General features: G+C 40.8%; 1 protein-coding gene across 11 annotated transcripts in view; it reads right to left on the reverse strand.

The window, feature by feature from the left end:
- The window catches only part of LOC131237042 (uncharacterized), a 65840-nt gene that overhangs the window by 6132 nt on the left and 39503 nt on the right, over window positions 1-20205 (reverse strand). For all 11 annotated transcript variants that reach the window (XR_009166990.1, XR_009166987.1, XR_009166989.1 and 8 more), the window contains one exon: window positions 12903-13063. Coding sequence is in view for 7 of the 11 variants with exons in the window: in XM_058234676.1 (XP_058090659.1) it covers window positions 12903-13063 (161 nt within the window). In the remaining 4 variants the exon portion in view is untranslated. The remainder of the gene's footprint in view (window positions 1-12902; window positions 13064-20205) is intronic.

The raw sequence follows: 20205 nt of genomic DNA on the forward strand, positions 1-20205 counted from the left end.
GGGCCACTTCACTTAAGTGAGTGGCAAAGTTGTAATTATGCTAAATTTTTAATTATAAAAGCACGGGGTGGAAGAAGAAGAAGTAGGAGGCCCTCCCTTTGAATTAAATTGTGGAACGGAAAAAGCTTGTTTGGTCGTGGATTCCCCAAGGTACATCCTTCCTCTTTCTCTTCTTTGAAATGCATTCTTCTTCTTCTCTTGTCTTCCTCTTTCCGCTTCCATTACAACCTTCTAAACCTTAGATCTTAATTTTCTATTTTTCCCAATTTCTAAAAACCCTAATTCTAAAATCCTCAGTTCTCATGAACCCTAATTTTCCAAATTTCATATTTTCCCTTCCTAACCCTAATCATAAAACTTGCAAATCTGTCCCTTGAGTGTGGAACGTGCCTATGCTAAATTGGAAGTTCTCTCTTTCCATCGGGCCTAGTTTTAATTGATTTATGTGATTTATTAGGTTAAATCAGATTTTATTTCCTATTATTTACTCTTAATTACTTTGTGGGTTAGCATCTTTTGTTGATTGAATTACTTTATGGACTCTTTCATAATCACCACGTTGCATGCTAGCATTAAATCATGTGTCCTGCATCAAACTAGGGCCACCATTCAGCAACTAAAGACGTGGTTGGACGAGTGTTGCAGACTGACCCCTGATCAGTACGTGATTAAGCCCATAGGTCCAAGCAAGGTGTGGATTTGCCCAGTTCCAAAGGTGGAGTCAACATTATAATTAAGGACGGCTCGGTCGTTCGAGTATGGAGATGGGAAGAGTTCTCGATTTTCGACGCGGAGGAGTCATGGATTTTAATTTTGGGGGTTAATTTTGGTTCTCAGATTTCTTCCAAGCTATTGTATCATGTCTTGGAGAGGTAGGTAAGATCGATTCCTTAGCAGCAAATGGGGAGGAACTAGGGGTGGCCAGGGCAAGACTCCAGCACAAGAAGGGGTCGGATATCCCTACGATGGTGTCAGTCATGGTTGGGGACAGAAGAATCTTGTTGTGGGAGGAAAAAGAAACAAAAGAATGTCATTGCAGCGAGATGGAACGGGCTATGGCGAGCCTGTGAGAATGACCTAGAGATGGTTCCGCCATCGGAAGGTGATGATGGAGGATGGGATGTTTGCTCCAGTAGAGTTGCGAAACAAAAGGGGGATGCATCTGTAGACTTCATTCGTCCAGAGGTACTAGTTGTCCAGGGAGGTGATCGAGCAACAGTGCGTGGCGAGTTTCATTCCGAGACCCACATCAATTGTTGGCTCAAAGTCCGAGCGTAGTTCGAAACCTCTGCAATCGTTAGATTTAGTGCCTCGTGTGGAGCCTAGTTCGAAACATCCCCATTCGTTAAATTTGGTGCCTTGGGGGGCTGTGCCCGAGGTATGGGATGCATGTCGCGTGGTGCGTAAATCTTCATCCATCATCCCTCCATTCGATCGGGGCAAGGACATTGTGGATGATGCATGTTTAGAGGAGGGATTTGTGCAGGGCGAGATCGTAACACGTGTCAACTCACTCAAGTCGGGAGCAGGGTATCCCGTATCGGCCGATATGTTACGGTAACAGTCTGGACCGTTACGCGATACAGGTCTCCACCCCCCCCGATTCTGTATGCGTAACAGCCCCGTAACGGTCCAATAACGGCTAGTTTTTTTTTTCTTCTTTTTAAGGTTTGATTTTTCACTTTTTTTAATACTTCTTTCTTCCAAACTCTTCTTAAATCATTCTATAGCAATTTTCGACCACTCTTAGCTTGAAATTACAGATAAAAACAACTTCTATTAAGGATTTTCTTGATTCGAAGCTCCGTGGGCCATTTTTCAGAAATTCCTCAAAAATAGGTATTTATACTTTTTATTCAATGTGTTGTTGTTTTAATGGTAGAATGTGATGTGTTAATCATAATAGAACATATTAATGTCCATTTTACAGATTTTAGATATGATTTTATATTTTTTTTATAATTTTTTCTATTTACGCACTATTTTCGGCCCTTTTTTTTTTTAATTCGAAAAATCATTTTTTATTTAATGTGTTGTTGTTTTAATGGTAGAATATGATGTGTTAATCATAGTAGAACATATTAATGTCCATTTTACAGATTTTGGATGTGATTTAATATTTTTTTATAATTTTTTTCTATTTACGCATTACTTTCGGCCTTTTTTTTTTTTTTTTCTTTCTAAAATTCGAAAAATCATTTTTTTTTTTTTTAATGTGTTGTTGTTTTAATGGTAGAATGTGATGTGTTAATCATAGGAGAACATATTAATGTCCATTTTATAGATTTTGGATGTGATTTTATATTTTTTTAAAATTTTTTTTCTATTTACGCACTATTTTCGGCCCTTTTTTTAAAAATTCGAAAAATCATTTTTTATTTAATGTGTTGTTGTTTTAATGGTAGAATGTGATGTGTTAATCATAGTAGAACATATTAATGTCCATTTTACAGATTTTGGATGTGATTTTATATTTTTTTATAATTTTTTTCTATTTACACACTATTTTCAGCCCTTTCTTTTAAAATTCGAAAAATCATTTTTTATTTAATGTGTTGCTGTTTTAATGGTAGAATATGATGTGTTAATCATAGTAGAACATATTAATGTCCATTTTACAGATTTTGGATGTGATTTTATATTTTTTTATAATTTTTTTCTATTTACGCACTATTTTCGGCCCTTTTATTAAAAATTCAAAAAATCATTTTTTATTTGATGTGTTGTTGTTTTAATGGTAGAATATAATGTGTCAATCATAGTAGAACATATTAATGTCCATTTTACAGATTTTGGATGTGATTTTATATATATTTTTATTTTTTCTATTTACGCACTATTTTCGGCCTTTAAAAAAAAAAAAAATTCGAAAAATCATTTTTTATTTAATGCGTTGCTGTTTTAATGGTAGAATATGATGTTTAATGATATTAGAACATATTAATGTCCATTTCACAGATTCTTATTGTGATTTTATATCTTCTTATATTGGACAGGTTTTGGAGCTTCTTAGGGTTTAGAACATAAAATCATCTTTATTGATTAGATTCTGAAAACTGTATATAAATTTAGAATAGCGAGTAGACTCACAATCTCACATAGACGTATGTCATCTCTAATCTATATCTAGTATCTATCTACCTGAAATGTTTGGGTATGACCAACAAGTGAGTATATTGGAAGGCAACATTGTCAGATGGTTGGTGGTACTAGGCACCAAATGAAGTGCGACTATTGTGATAGACTAGTAACTGGTGGAATTACGCGTCTCAAACAACATTTGACACATCGAAAGGGTCAAGTTGCCGCATGTACTAGAGTATCGAAAGAGATAATGATTTTAATGCAAGTCAGTCTGGATGAATCGAAGGGTAAACATACTGCTGGACAAAAAAAGAAAGATGAGATTTTGGATGCGGCTCGACAGGAGGCGTTTGGTCTTGAATATATGGGCGTTCGTGATGAAGATATTATTAATTCAGACGAAGATTCAGATCAGGAATTAATTATAACTAGGAGAAAGAGCTTGCGTCTAGCTCGTGAAGAGGAAGAACATCGCCGCATGTTTGGCGCGAGTGGGTCAATACGTGATACAGCGGGGGGCAGTGGGAGTGGGACTAGGACTAAGAGTACGACTGTTTCTGCAGGTGGGGGTGGGGTAGGTTTGGTGGGTTACGACGTATGTTTGGGAGCCGACAAGAGAGATCTTCACGTGATGCCCCTATACATTTGGATGAAGAAGTAAATGAGCCTACGAGACCCTCTATTAATCCAATCCTGTTTAGGAAAGAATCAACTAAACAAAAGAAGATAAAACAAATGTGGAGTAGAACTTCCGTTGACAAGCTAGGTAAGGCAGCAGCAAAGTTATTTATAAATGCCAACATACCTCTTAACGCGGCCAATTCTCCATATTGGCAAGTGGTAATTGATGCAGCAACAGAAGCAGGTGAAGGAATTAAAGCTCCCACGGCTAGGGATATTAGGGAGAAACGGACAGATGAAGAGTATGCGGATGTGAAAGCATACGTGGCTACGTTTAAACCTGTATGGCAGGCCAAAGGATGCACGATCATGTGTGATGGTTGGACTAGCCCAACCAGACGCAGCATGATCAACTTCATGGTATACTGCCACTTAGGAACTATATACCACAAGTCAATTGATGCCTCAGAAGTAACAAAAGATTCTAATTATATTACTGGACTAATGGATAAAGTTGTGGATGAGATTGGAGAGGAGAATGTAGTGCAGATTGTAACAGATAATGAAGCATCATATAAGCTTGCAGGACATAAGTTGATGAAAAAGAGACCACATCTTTTTTGGTCACCATGTGTTGCCCATTGTATTGATCTTATATTGGAAGATATTGGGAAGAAGAAGAATGTTAAGGAAATAGTCGAAAGGGCAAGAGAAGTGACGACGTTTATTTACAACAATAATTAAGTAGTCGCAATAATGAAGAAGTTCACGAAAGGACGAGAGTTGTTGAGGCCTGCGGTGACTAGATTCGCAACAAACTTTATAGCAATAGAGAGTTTATATCAACATAGGGGAGAATTGAGTGAGATGTTTTCTTCCCAAGATTGGCTCAACACAAAACATGGGTAGAAGACACCAGAGACACCGGTTGAAGTTGCGAACACCATACTGGACAATAAATATTGGAAGAGGGTCAAGTCGATCCTAAAGGTGATGGAGCCACTAATGAGGGTACTCCGTCTTGTTGAAACCGACGGAGCACCTACCATGGGCTTCCAATACGATGCCATGGATAAGGCAAAGTTGGCCATTCAACGTGATTTTAGAAGCTAGGAGTCTTATTGGAGGATGATCGATAGGAGATGGACAAGACAACTCCATCACAATCTTCATGCAGCCGGTTACTACCTAAATCCTAGGTACAGATATGCCCAATCATTTATTGCGGATAATGAAGTTCGTGTCGGGCTAATGAATGTGATAAAGATATTAGAGCATAACTTAGATATGCAAATAAAGGCGTTAAATGATTTAGAAAAATTTGGAAATCGTCAGGGTAGCTTTGGAAATGCTCTTGCACAGCATATAATATCTAGGTTGCAACCGGCCGAATGGTGGATAAATTTCGGGGAGAGTACGAAGGCTCTTCAAAAAATTGCGGTAAAAGTTTTGAGCCAGACAACATCTTCTTCTAGCTGTGAAAGGAATTGGAGTTGTTTTGCGCTTATTTATTCAAAGAATAGGAACAGATTACAAATTAGGACATTGGATAGATTTGTTTTCATGCACTACAATATGAACCTAAGAATGCGACGACATCGTAGGAGTATTATAGCCGCCGATGACACAGACTACTGTCCAATAAACTTGGACAATATTTATGACGAGGATCACCCGCTTCTACTTTGGCTGGAAACAAGGAAAAAGCAAATTAAAGAGGATAGTGAAGAAATAGAAATTGATGACCCACTAATATGCATAGCGCAACAAGAGAGTCGTGCAGATGTGTTGGACCCAGTAAGAGGGGCAGCTTTTATGCCAAGTACGACTCAAGATCAACAAAAGAGTACGAGCAGTGGTAGTGTGACTGTGTTAGATGATGGTGATGATGACGCCCCTGCCATTGGTGATGGCACTTCTGGTGTTGCTCAGCACACCATACAGCCGTCTACAAATCGCGATGCCGATGAACATCGACAAGGTAGTACACAAGGTCGGACTTATGAGTGTACTGAGTCACGATACAGCCAGCAGAAGGAGGGTAGGTTTAGTGGTGCACCTGTACCGGGTCCGGGAGATCCGGAACATCAGCAAGCTCATGATCCTAATTATTATGATGGATATTCTTATGGCCAATTGGATTATGATTATACTTATACTGAGACTGTTCCATCACATTCATGTTGGAGTAGTCCTTCTGATCCATATCCATAGGATTATAGATATCCAAATCCAAATCCAAGTTACTCATCACAGACACACTCTCAATCTCAAGATTCTCAATAGCCTGAGTACGAGCACCAATATGGCTATTCGACGGGCACTGATAGATATCCTTACTCAGGGTCGGAGTCGTTGCCTAGTCAGGATCAGTCATCCTCTGGTTTCGTTGATCTAGTATTTCCTTCTGGCACTGGATATTATGGATATGCAGCACCTCCACCTATTGGACAACCTCAGCCTGATGATGACGATGACGATGATGTGGAGGTCGAGCAACCACAAAAGGCAGATTTTCATTTTGGTGGTGACTTGTGATTGGAAGTATAATATTAATAGTATATATTTGTATTAAAGTATTTTGCAGCAGACAGCTCACAATAGTATTATTGCAAGCAGCCATGCACACACTTGATACTGCCGAACTTGTATTTAAAATAGCTCCCTTGACAACCAATCAAGTAATCCTTAATCAAATTGCAGGGGAGTATATCAGACACTACTAATTTTTTTATTTATAATATTCTTGACTTGAGGATGACAGGTCACAAGACAAGAATCACAGTCACAGCCACAGGTAAGAAAAATAATTGCAAACACCTACACATGTAAGATATTTTCATATTACATTCATTCTAATATAGCTATCATTGATAGTAGATAGTTAAAAAATTAAATATATGAGTTTTGCAGTCAAATCCAGGTTGTCTGGTTCATAAATTTATCAGACAGTCCGATACAACTTCTTACCAAAGAGTGGACCGTTACACCACCATAAACATGTTCCAATTTATAAATGAATGCATATTCAGAATGCTTAGAATATTCCAGATTTAATCCATATTTTTTTCATATTTTTTTGGCTAAAAAAAAAATGCACCGTTACGGGCCGTTACGCCCTCGTATCGCCGTTACACCCCCGTATCCGTATCGGTATCGGTGGGCACCGTTACGCCAACCGATACCGATACGGAATACCTTGGTCGGGAGTGGTATCACCAGTTCGTGCAAATGGCTCAGGCGTCTCATATGCCGCCAACTTGTGAAAATTAATGGCCCACATGCGACTAGAGGTGTACACGAACCAATCTAGCTTGGTTAGTTCGCTCGACTCGACTCGAAAAAGCTCGATTCAACTCGGTTCGAAGCCGAGTTCGAGCCGAGTCGAGCTGATTTTTTTTAGCTTGAAAATGAGTTCGAGCCGAGTTCGAACTAGCCCCAGCTCGACTCGACTCGGATCGAACCAGTTTGGTGACTCGGTTACTTTGATATTGATGTTGCTCACCAAGTGTTTGATGAAATGACTCAAAGAAGTGTGGCTGGTGGCAAGGAAGGTATGTGTATTCAACCAACACCCTTTTTTCTTGATTTTTATGTTGCTTAGAAGGTGTTTGATAAAATACCTGTAAAACCATTGTTGCTGCCTCAAATACAGTGAGATTTTGAAGGTATAGTCCAGGTGTTTGTGAAAATGCTGCAATGGCGAACTGGGCTCGAACTGGCTCGAGCTGCTGACCGAACCGAGCCGAGCTGGCCAGTCAGGCTCGAGGACCCAGCCGAGCCGAGCTGAGTTTGAGCTGAGGTCAGCTAGTGGCCAAGCCGAGTCGAGCTAAGGCCAGCTCGACTCGATGTACACCCCTACATGTGACGTTTCGGGAGTTATTTTTAAGGAGAATTCGAGGTCTCCTCTCAACACAGTAATGAGCTATAGGGAATCTGATTAAGAAGATTTGGAGGGTTCCAATTTCAAGTTGTTGGGGGGCTTCAAATTCGACTCTCTAGGGGAGGAAGACATGTCTCTTCTCAACGTGCCTCCGGCTCGGTCTGAACTACTAGCAACTCTAGGCTTCCCATTTGGTAGCAATGAATTGGTAGAGGATAGGGCCTTAGCGATTGTCGAGGAATCTTTTCTTTCGGGGGGAAGGGTTACAAATATCAGCCGTTCGCGGATTGTTCGATAGAAGATCCGTTGAAAGCATTGTTGTTGTCACCTTGGGATTTTGTTAGCAAGTACACTCCGATTCTCCTGTAGATTGCGTTTTCTATTCTGACCGAGTTTAGGTCGAAGTCTATTCCCGAGGAACACTTCCTATAGGCCAAAGATGTGATGGAAAGAGTGGGAGTGAAGACGAGATTATCTTTCAGTGCCAGAGACAAGAATGCTCACAAATTTTTCCAATTTTTTCAGGGAAGGGCGGAGCAACAGCAGAAAGAACAACATATTCTAAGGTTCAGGAGATCTCCTTAAGGTGTGAGGCAACTATTATGTTTGGAATGTTCCATCAATTACGATGTGATAGCCAAGGTGAGTGGCAGCAAAAGGGCAAGATCGGGGAGGATTGGAGATCAATGATCATTCTGTCTGAGAATGTGAGGGGCCTAGGTTGCAAAGTCAAGAGAGCTCAGGTTAAGAAGGTGTGCAAGAGTTCAAAGGCAGACATTGTGGTGATTCTAGAATCTAAGTTCTAATCTATTCCTCTAGGTAAGTTTCAATCCATTTGGAATGTCAAGCATTTTGATTGGGTGTCTGTTGATGTTGTGGGCACCGCGGAAGGAATCATCCTCGTGTGGAACTCTAATAAATGGAGGAAGCTAGAGTTTTTTGTGGGTTCCTTTTCTGTTTCCGTTTTGTTGTGCGACGTTTCCTCAAGTTTCCGTTGGGTTATGACGACGGTCTATGGTCCTTGTGTGAAGAATCTAGGCAACCAATTTTGGGAATTAGACTCGGTTAGCAATACATGGGGATATTCGTGGTGTGTTGGAGGCGATTTCAACATCGTCTGATTCTCCTACAAACAGTCGAAAGGGGGCAAGATCACCAGCAGCATGGCCGTGTTTTCTGACTGGGTGAATCATCGCTAGATGGTGGATTTTCCAATGGAGGGGACTAGATTTACATGTTCAAATGGGTAGGAATGTGCTACAATGTTGTGCCTCAACAGATTTCTGGTTTCCGTTTAGTTGGATCAAGAAATTCCCATTGGTTGTTCAATGTGGGCTTCCAAAAGTGGTTTTAGACCATCGGTCGATCGTGCTCCAAGTTGCGGATGTCAATTAGGGCACGGGCCTTTCAGGTTCGAAGTAGCTTGGTCGGAAATCGACGTGTTCAGGCAATTGGTGGCAGACTAGTGGGAATCTTTTGCAGTGGAAGGCTATGCAAGGTTCGGATTATGCATGAAGCTTAAGCTTTTGAAAGAAAAGATCAAGTTGTGGAAAAAGGAAGTTTTGGGGGCTAGGGAGGCTAAATTTGATAAGATGGTTGAACAGATCCATGAGCTAGATTTAGCAAAAGAAAATGGTTCTCTTTCAGAAGCTGATAGCGAGAGAAGAATTGAATTGACTGTTGCTTATGCGCAAAAGGCCAAAGAAGAGATCAAATGGTGTTAGAGATCGAGAGCGACTTGGCTCAAAGCGGGTGACAAGAATACTTGTTTCTTTCACTCCTTCGTTAGAGCCCGGGATAGGGGTAAGAGAATCGGGTCTTTGTCGATTGATGGTACCTCTACCTCTGATTAGGACAGGATCTCTAAATCAATTACTTCCTATTTTAGAGACCTCCTTTCTGTTGAAAAATGGGGGAGACCGACCTTGGACAATGTTCGATTCAGACAGTTTTCCGAGGAAGCAGTTATGGCCCTTGAAAAACCCATTGTTGAAGAGGTTCAAGTTGTTTTGCGATCGTTGTGTGGGGATAAAGCCCCGGGCCTTGACAGTTTCCGAATATGTTTTTTCGAAAGTTTTGGCATGTCGTCGGGGAAGATGTGATGGATTTCTTATCAGAATTCTTTGAATGAGGCCGATCATCTTCCGAAATGGGGGGCCACTTTCATCGTGTTGCTTCCTAAAGTCGAAGAAGCAGAGCAGTTGAAAGATTATAGGCCGTTTAGTCTCATTAGAGCACCCTACAAGATTCTAACTAAGATTATGGCATCCAGATTCAAGGCAGTAATCTCCGAGGTGATCTCCGACAATCAAGGGACCTTCGTTGCAAGCAGGCAAATTTTGGACAATGCGTTGATAGATCACGAATGCATAGATGCAAGATATAGAGAGAAGAAAAGCGATGATGCGTGTATCAAATGAGGTCTCTTGGGGTATGTTGTTTGAGGATGATGCGTGTTACTCGACGAGACTAAAGAAGGGGGCATATAATTGTAAGACCACGATGCACTCCATACAAGTTCTACTGTCACTAGCAACAAATTTTTTTAGTCGTTGTATCAACTAGATGTGAAAAATGTGTTTCTTCATAGAAACTTGAAAGAGATGTATATGGTTCCACTGGTTTTAGGTTCCCCAATGATGAAGGTTATGCTTGTAAGTTGAAGAAGTCTATTTATGGACTTTAAACCATCTCCCTAGGCTTGACTCGAGAGGTTCAGTCAGACAGTGAAAAGGATTGGTTATTCACCGAGTCAAGCCAATCATACTCTCTTTGGAAGGCAACGATGACAGTTGAGTATGGTTTTGATTGTTTACGTGGATGGATATGGTAACAGGAAATGATTCTCAAGAGATTAAAAAACTAAAAGGTTTTTTGACAAAAAATAAAATAAAATTGAGATTAAGAATCTAGTACATCTAAAATATTGGCTAGGCATAGGGATTGCTCGATCAAAGAAAGATATCTTTATATCTCCGAAAAAGTACACCTTAGACTTATTGGAAGAGACTAGTAAGCTAGGTTCCAGACTGGTAGACACTCTTATTGATCTCGATGTAAGCTGAGCCGAAGTGGGGGAGATGTTACCAAATGAAGAGATTTATTAGAGGTTGATTGGTTGACTACTCTATCCTTCTCTCACCTGGCCTGATATAACATATGCAGTAAGCACAATGAGTCATTTTATGTAGGCTCCATGGGTCCCTCACATGGAGGCGATTGAAAGTCTTGAGATGCTTGAAGGCATTTCTTGGGAAGGTCCTTTTGCTTGCAAATCATAGCCATCTATGCATGGAGGCCTTCACTGATGCAAATTGGGCTGGAAGTGTAGATGATAGAAAGTCGACGACATGGTAATTTACTTTTGTTGGAGGAGATTTGGTTAATTAGAGAAGTAAGAAACAAATTGTGGTGACTAAGTCTAGCGTTGAAGCATAGTACGAGCTATGGCACATGGTGTAAAAAATCTATTTCATGACTTGGAAATCAAGGCAAATGTGATGCAGGACAATTAACCACTTGCTCTAAAAGCTCGAACTGATAGAGCATGGTGAATTAATCCATTTATCTCATAGCTCAGGCCCCAAATCCATGGGTTAGGTCCTCGGCCGAACCCTCCTCGTGGGCCTCAAATCCATGAGTTCTGCCTCACATGGGCCCCAAATCCATGGGTTATGCAGGCCACCCACCCCAAGTGTGCCCCTGCATCCCACAAGCCACCCCACTTGAGCCCGGTGTGAAAATGTTCCTGCATTAATCATCCCCGATGAGAAGTCTCGAACACAAGACCTCCCGCTCTGATACCAATTTGATGTAGGACAATTAACCACTTGCTCTAAAAGCTCAAACTGATAGAGCATGGTGAATTAATCCCTTCATCTCATAGCCTAGGCCCCAAATCCATGGGTTAGGTCCTCGGCCGAACCCTCCTCAAATCCATGGGTTCCACCCCCTCGTGGGCCCCAAATCCATGAGTTCCGCCTCATACGAGCCACCCACCTCACACGGGCCCCAAATCCATGGGTTCCATAGGCCACCCACCCCGAGTGTGCCCCTACATCCCACAGGCCACCCCACTCGAGCCTGGTGTGAAAATACCCCTGCCTTAAAATGCTTATACGAAGCTATTTGTGATAATAAGATACCCATTAGCATTGCACAAAATCGAGTTCAACATAATCATACCAAGCACATCGAAGTTGGCAGGCATTCATTCGTGAGCAAGTTATCTATCAAGACCTATGTTTACCACTTGTAACAGCTAAGAATCAGTTGGCTATCATTCTCACTAAGTGAGTTAATTAAGACAAAATTAGAATATGTTGTTAGCAAGCTGGGTATGATAGATATATATGCTCAGCTTGAGGGGCAGTGTTGAGAAATGTAGTTAAAAGGTTTTTCTACAATACGGGTTCGAAAAGGACTTATTTGTAAGTTTGTAAAATTGCTTTTATATACATTACAAAGGGGCAGTAATGTCCCTAGGTTTATCCCAAAACTTCCCCTTTTCTTCGTTTTTCTTCTCTTCTCCTTCATCACACTTGCTAGGGTTTTATCCTCTAATTCTTCTGGTTTAAGTAAGGAAACGGTCCTTGATAGAGTGGAATGGCAAAACAAGATTCATGAATCCAACCTAATTAATTGGGATAAGCTTACATGAGGATGATGAGATAAAGCGGAAATGTGCCTTCAAAGTGTTGCGTGGCTGCCATGTTGCCAATGAACTTACAGGAACTTTTTGTAGGACAATTATTCTACCAGATAACAATATGGGCAAACTGTTGGGAAGTAGAAGACAACAATGGAACAGATTAAATGTTGCAGAGATGAGGATGCCGCGATTGATGTGTACAAAGACTAAGAAGGATAGAATTAGGAATGACACCATTCAAATCAGCCAAAGAATAGTTCAAATAAGAGATAAAATGATGGAGGCATATTGAGATGGTTCACTCATCTGCAAGCAACACTAGAGATGGCTCCAGTAAGAATGGGAACATTGATTAGGACTAAAGGGCCTAAAATGAGAATGGAAGCTTATGCACCTACCAAGGATAGTGTTACATGAGAATGACTGGTGAAACAGAATACACAGACCCTACCCCAAATAGTTGGGACTGGGATATCATAATGATGATGAAGAAAAAATAGAACTGATGAACTACAAAGAAAAAGGATGATGACTACATGCCATAATATGTTGATGAAATGTGAGAAACCACCTCTTTTCAATAACAATCAAGTGATATTTTCTGCCATCTACCAACACACTCAAAGGCAGTCACATAAAATGGAAGACAAAGGACATACATACCAAACCCACTGGCTCTCATGTTGTGCCATTGCAAGGAAGCTTTGATGAGGATGACCATTGAACAAACAATAAATTTGTCCCCTTGGGTAGTAGAGGGAGTATATGATTGACAACCAGATATCCACTGGTCCAGTATACTTGCGTGCAATGCTTGTGCTAATCTGAAAATTTATAGGTAGAAATCATGATACCAACAAATGTAGTAATCTCAAATTGATGAAAATTTTAGGTCATGATAGGCAGAAATTGATACAAGATAAGCCCAAGTATCTAAGCATATACCAATATTGTCAAAATCATTATCATATCGCAGATCATAAAAGGGGTTGAATCGTATTGAATTGCAAATCGTATCATAACTTGTAAGATTTTTTCTGATTTTAAAAATATACATATAAAAAACAAATGAAAAAATATAAATCATAAAATATTAAAAACTCATTACTCAGCCATTTCCCATCAACATGTACCAAAACGGTAATACATATCATGATATTATAAATTAAGAAAATGTATATGGTATACATATCATGATATTAAAGGATTCTTGTCTTTTTCCTTTGTTTTCTTTTGCTGTCTTTCGAAAAATTTACCTTAAAAAACATACAAGGGTCCTTTAATAATTTTGTTTTTTTGTACCTTTCTTAAGTGTGGAATCATGTTAGTAAAAATGGCATTTGAATCCATTGTGAATAGTATCTGGATTTCTTTGTTTTGGGTTTTTGAATATCAAAATCCCTAAATCTCCTCCTGCCTCTCTCTCTCTCTCTCTCTCTCTCTCTATCTCTCTCTCAAAAGGAAAAAAAATGAGGATATATTTAAAAGGAGAGGCCTTTTTCATGTTTTATACGCAAAAGGGTACAAAGAAAGAAGAAATTTTTGAATTGAAAAAAAAAAAAAATTGTTGATTTTTTAAGTAATTTTTTGGCCCATTTATGTAATCTATAATTATCGTATGATTATTTGGGATTTATGATTCATATCGTACAATTCAGCGATTCTGATAACACTGTTAGATACTATAGATTTGATATTACTGGATGTAGTAGGGACATATTCGCAATACGCAGTGAATAACACCACAAATGGATAAAAGCTGAATTCACTTAAATCAAAATAGTGGTCACTATCCAAGTCAAGATTTCAATAATCACTAATGAGAATCATATGTAATTGTTCTACACCTCCCTTTTACCTCTAAATTCATGTTACGTTGTTCTCAAGACTACGAAATGTACTTGTAGTATGTGAAATTAAAGAAGTTTCATTACAAATTAAAAACTATAAAGAAAACAAAGACATTTAAATGAGCTCATTTGTCAATCCATTGTTCATCTCTCAAAAATCACAAGTAATTGTTCTATGCTCCCCCTTTACCTCTAAATTCATGTTATGTTATTCTCGAGACTACGAAATGTACTCTAGTATGTGAAACTTAAGTTTCATGTACAAATTAAAAACTATAAAGAAAACAAAGACGTTTAAATGAGCTCATGAAATGTTGTCAATTCTTAGTGATCTTATGCAGCTTTACCTCAAATTTTGCCTCAACAATATTTTGCCAATAGCTACTTTGATCCAGGACATGAAAATTTAATATGATATGCAAGAATTCAGGCTTTAGATCATACTAATCTTAAAACAATCACAAAAATTACACATCCCACATAAAGTCAAGCATTCAACTAAGGGAATCTACAAGGGTCCAAGCCTACACATGTTAGGGCTGGATCAATTGAAAATTATAGACCAAACAATTATCAAAGGAGAGTAGATTCATCCACACATGCAAAGGATTATTTCCCAATCCAAGGGATTCACATGTTTCAAATCGGAAAAGCCTAGGGTTTGCAGAAGTGGGATAGAACTTGGGATTTAGGATTATCTAGGGTTAGGGTTAGGGAAATAAGGTGAGAGAGGAGTAAAATAGAGGAGAGAGACGAACCCGAGATGTACCACACATGTAGACAGCAGCAGGGTCCAGACGCACGTGCATGGGATCCTACCCGCACGTGTGGGGCCCACGAACCCAAAAAAGGCAAGCTTGGGTCTGGTCGGCCAAGGGTGGTCCACACACATGCCATATTTCAGGATGATCCGACGTTTGATCTATGCGCGGTGCTCCGCCAAAGTTTCAGCCCTCCTGCAGGGCCTGATTTTGCAAATCTGCTGTAAAGGAATGATCGGTTGCAACAAAGGGTGGACTTGATGATTGGATGGCTATAGGAGATGATAAATATTAAGGGTAAGAGGTGGGGGCGTTTTAGGATGGATGTGGATTCGCACCACGGTAGTTAGCCCTTCAAAGAAAGGAGGGTTTCGCACCCAATTAGATTTCCACAATTCAGAGAATTAGAGAAGCAGGAAAAACGCAAAATTTTATTAATAATATTCAATGAAAAAAAACCTACAAGGGGTTGCCTATTTATAAGAAAAACCTATACCCCAAAAGTCGCGCCATGTGCGCATCCTATTACTTAGAGACGAAGTAACAAAAATAACAATTAATCAAAGCTATCCAAACCATCCATGATATTCCTAATAACAATAATAAGCATAACTCAAAGTACTAGATCATCTAAAGTAGTGGGCCACGATCATGAGATCCAATGGTAGGATCCACATGACAATCGGGTCCACTCCAAGGAACCAAAACAAAGTCCTCTAACTAGGAGGCCCTCCCTAAACGTTGTGGGGCCCTCCTCCTTGCGTATGTGCATTGGGGGGCGTGCGTATGCGCGAGATGTCCCCATCAACTCTCCCCGGCTGCGAAGATTTCACCACTAGGGAAACAAAACTCCTGAACCGCTTCAAGATGTCAGGATCAACTCGTTGAAGCTCCTCCTCAGTGAGCCACGTACTATCTGAAGCTGGGCGTGACTTCCACTTAACCAGGTACTTTTAAAACCCGCCATCCAATGTTGATACTATCTGATGGTCCAGAATATCCTCTATCTCCTCTTTGGGTGTGGGAAGGGAAGGTATGGGAGGTAGAGGGTGGGAAAAAGGGTCGGGAAGAGGTCATGGATCAAAGGAAAAGTCTGGGGAATCAGGATGGTTAGGCGAAAGGTTGGACAATGTATCAGGGGTCCCTTGAAAAGCAACTAGATCCTCCACACTGAATGTGAAACTAATTCTCATGGAAGGTGGAAGATCTACCACATACGCATAGAGACCGTTTCGTTTTATAATTTTGAATGGACCAGCGCTACGCGTGTGTAATTTACGAACGGCTCCCTGAGGGTACCGCTTTGGCTTGATGCGGACCATTACAGAGTCTCCTACATTGAATTCCTTAAATTGCTTATGTTGGTCTGCAAAAATTTTGTAATGTTCATTACTAGTATTGATCTTTTGCCTGATTTCTTGATGCAATGAATGAATGTGATGTGCAAAGGATTCTGCAAACTCTGATGGCTAATGGGACAGGGTAAAGATTAATAGGCTTCCTAGGTTTATATATCCTAAACTAAATAAGAACAACATCACACCAAAGTGTCTTTATATAAGCCAAACTGAATAGGAACAAGACAACGGTGCGAGACTGGAATGGAAGTTTCATCAACCCAAGACACTATATAGGGTTGAGGATCTGCTTCAAGCTTCAAGCCCAGACGGCTCACAGTGCCAGTTGATGCCACGTTAGCACAACTATCGCTATCCACGATCATCTTGCAGCTCTTATCACCACATTTTGTGTAAGTATCGGAGATCGTGTTGCGGCGTCAATCGTTGGTATTCTTTGCTTGTTCAAAGGCGCAATGCACAACTGTAAGGATCGCGGACTCTTGCGCTCCCTCTTCCTCATCACTAGGGGTTTCTGTTGGCTTATATTCTTCCTCCTCACCGTCACTTTTTAGAGGCACTACTTCTACCTGCCCCTCAATAAGGAACACCTTGGTGCCCTTTTTCGTGCCACACTGGTGGGCAAAGTGACTAAACCCCTAACATCTAAAACACCTAGTCACATCGCTTTTGCGCGAGCTAGATCCGACAACTTCTTTACCCTTATCATCCTTGGGCCTAGACTGAGAACTACTGGAAGGCTTGTACTGATATCCAGTGCCAGGTTTATCCCCAGAAGGGTTGGCCTTAGCGCCAGAATCACGAGACTCAAACCGCCTTCCTACAGATGCTTTGAGGTATTGCTCGACTTCCAACACTACTTGATACATCTGTTTAAGAGTATCTATATCCTTAGCGAGCAATTCTCTCCTAATGTCAAAATGGAGGCCCGTCTTGAATCAAGCAAGAGTGACTACGGGAAGGCGGTTCGGGTCTGACGAGCATCCGACATGTTATACAACTCAAAATAGTGGTCCATATCTACCAACCAATCTAGAAAAGCCTTAGGGTCCAAGTGGTCATCAAACGTAGGGGCCTCTACTCTAACTCCCTTGAGGAGTTGCGCATCTAGGTTATAATGATCTGATGCCCCTCGCGGTGTGGGTGCACGGGTACGCGCCCATGACCAATTCCTTGGTCTATCCTCCTGACCACCAGCCTGAGATTGGACATCTTCACCATGGTGGGTTTTGCCCAGGCGGAGGTCTCTAATTGGGTAACGCGCACATTAAGTTGTTCAAAGCGTTGGTCCATACGTTGTTCTAAGCACCCACCCAAAGACTCAAACTGTCGGGTTATATTGTTCATTAATTCTTGCAATTGCTCTATGTTTGGTATAGGGTGCAAGCCAAAACCACGACCAGTACGTGTGGGCATACAACTACTCACTCAACTCAAAGACCCTCTAACACAACTATATGTACCTAAATGGGACTAAATGATCCTACTGGACTCTATATGAGAAAAACTATACAATGCTACTAAATTCCAGCAACCTAACTGGCTAAATAGTCTGTCAACAGAAAATTCAGCCAAGAAATTTGGAGATTTTCTGACAGCAGAAAATTCAGCAGCCCCTAATGTGAATGATGGGTCCTAAACAGCCCTATATGATGAGATTTAATGCAAATTAAACGTGAGTAGACTAAACCCTAAACATGCAATGCAATCCCCTATGAAAAACCTAAGCTTTGATACCAAATTTGATGCAGGACATGAAAATTTAATACGATATGCAAGAATTCAGGCTTTAGATCATTCTAATCTTAAAACAATCACAAAAATTCCACCTCCCACATAAAGTCAAGCATTCAACTAGGGGAATCTACAAGAGTCCAAGCCTACACATATTAGGGCTGGATCAATTGAACATTATAAACCGAACAATGATCAAAGGAGAGTAGATTCATCCACACATGCAAAAGATTATTTCCCAATCCAAGGGATTCACATGTTTGAAATTAGGAAAGCCTAGGGTTTGCAAAAGTGGGATAGAACTTGGGATTTAGGATTATTTAGGGTTAGGGTTAGGGAAATAAGGTGAGAGACGAGTGAACCCGAGATGTACCACACGTGTAGACAGCAGCAGGGTCCAGACGCACGTGCACGGGATCTTGCCCGCACGTGTGGGGCCCACGAACCCAAAAAAGGCAAGCTTGGGTCTGGTCAGCCAAGGGTGGGCCACACACCAAATTTCAGGATGATCTGAGCCGAAGTTTCAGCCCTCCTGCAGGGCCTGATTCTGCAAATCTGTTGTAGAGGAAGGATCGGCTGCAACAAAAGGTGTATTTGATGATTAGATGACTGTAGGAGATGAATATTGAGGGTAAGAGGTGGGGGCATTTTGGGATGGATGTGGCTTCGCATCACGGTAGTTAGCCCTTCGAAGAATGAAGGGTTCACACCCAATTAGATTTCCACAACTCGGAGAATCAAAGAAGCAGAAAAAATGCAGAATTTTATTAATAATCTTCAATGAAAAAAAACCTACAAGGGGTTGCCTATTTATAAGAAAAACATATACCCCAAAAGCCGCGCCATGTGCGCACCCTATTACAAGTACTAGATCATCTAGAGTAGTGGGCAACGATCATGAGATCCAATGGTGGGATCCACATGATGATCGGGTCCACTCCAAGGAACCAAAAAACAGTCCTCTAACTAGGAGGCCCTCCTTGGACGTCGTCATCGATCCAGATCGATGGTGGGGACCTCCTTGCGTACGTGCGTAGCGGGGGTGTGCATGTGCGCGATATGTCCCCATGATACTTGTATCACATTTATCACAACATCAAGGTCACAAGTTCAATCCCATCTAACATATTGTGTATATATATATATATATATATATAGAGAGAGAGAGAGAGAGAGGAATGATCCCCTACGCACCGTAGCATAGGGGAGAGCCGTGCGCACGCTCACGCTATAATACATTCCCTCGGTTCCTTTGTGTTCTCTGAGTAGTCTCAAGCTACGCGACTCTTGGGAAATCACACACACACACAAAAATCGATCTTAAGCAACCTATTTAGTTTTGACTCTTGGTTAGAGTGGGTCCCACCATAATATGTTTCTCCAATCTAATTTAATCATCAGATAAAACGCCTCATATTAGGTCCAAGGCCTGAAAATCAGCCACGTCCATGATTTAGGTGGACCATACCAAGTGACATAGTTGGAGATAGATGCGGACTATTTATTTGTTACAGGACCCGCCGTAATGATTATGTGAAATCCATGCAAATCATTAGATGTCATATAAAAATTTAGTCTTAAGGCTAAAAAACCAGGCCCGTCTCTGATTAAGGTGGGCTATGCTAAGGGAAACTATTTGGAGGGTGAGAGAACTGTGTCAAATCATGTAGCCTACATGAATCACGGATTGAGCTGATTTTTGAAATCTATGTCTAATGTTGGGTCACACACCTGATGGTTGGAGTGGATTTCATAAATACATGATGGTGGAGCCACCATAGCAAGACGACCCTTTAAGCAGCACTTCACGTTGAGTTACAGGCAGCCATTGCCATTCACGTAAGTGGATTTACCCAGTAGATGGGTATTGCGGCAGTGGGACCCAACATGAGGATTTTTTTTAAAAAAATCCACCCCGTTCACCAGATGTGTCACCTTATTTTAGGCCCAGGGATAAAAAATCAGCCCCATCCATGATTTAGGTGGACCATACCATTGAGAGTGTATCAAACGACGGATACCCTCCAAAATCTTTCCCATGGTGTGGCCCACCTGAATCATGGATGGGTCTGATTTCTGGACTTCAGTGCTAAAATTGTGTGGCATCCAATGGTTCCATGGATTTCACGAAATCATCATTGTAGGCCCTATAAAAAATCAACAGTGCACGTCTGTCTCCCAACTTTCCTCCTTGGTGCGGCCCACCCAAATCATAGAGATCGCTGATTTTTGGGCATCTGATGGTTGAGTAGATTGGAGAAAT

This window comes from Magnolia sinica, chromosome 2 (genome assembly GCF_029962835.1).
Source record: "Magnolia sinica isolate HGM2019 chromosome 2, MsV1, whole genome shotgun sequence".
Taxonomy (NCBI): domain Eukaryota; kingdom Viridiplantae; phylum Streptophyta; class Magnoliopsida; order Magnoliales; family Magnoliaceae; genus Magnolia; species Magnolia sinica.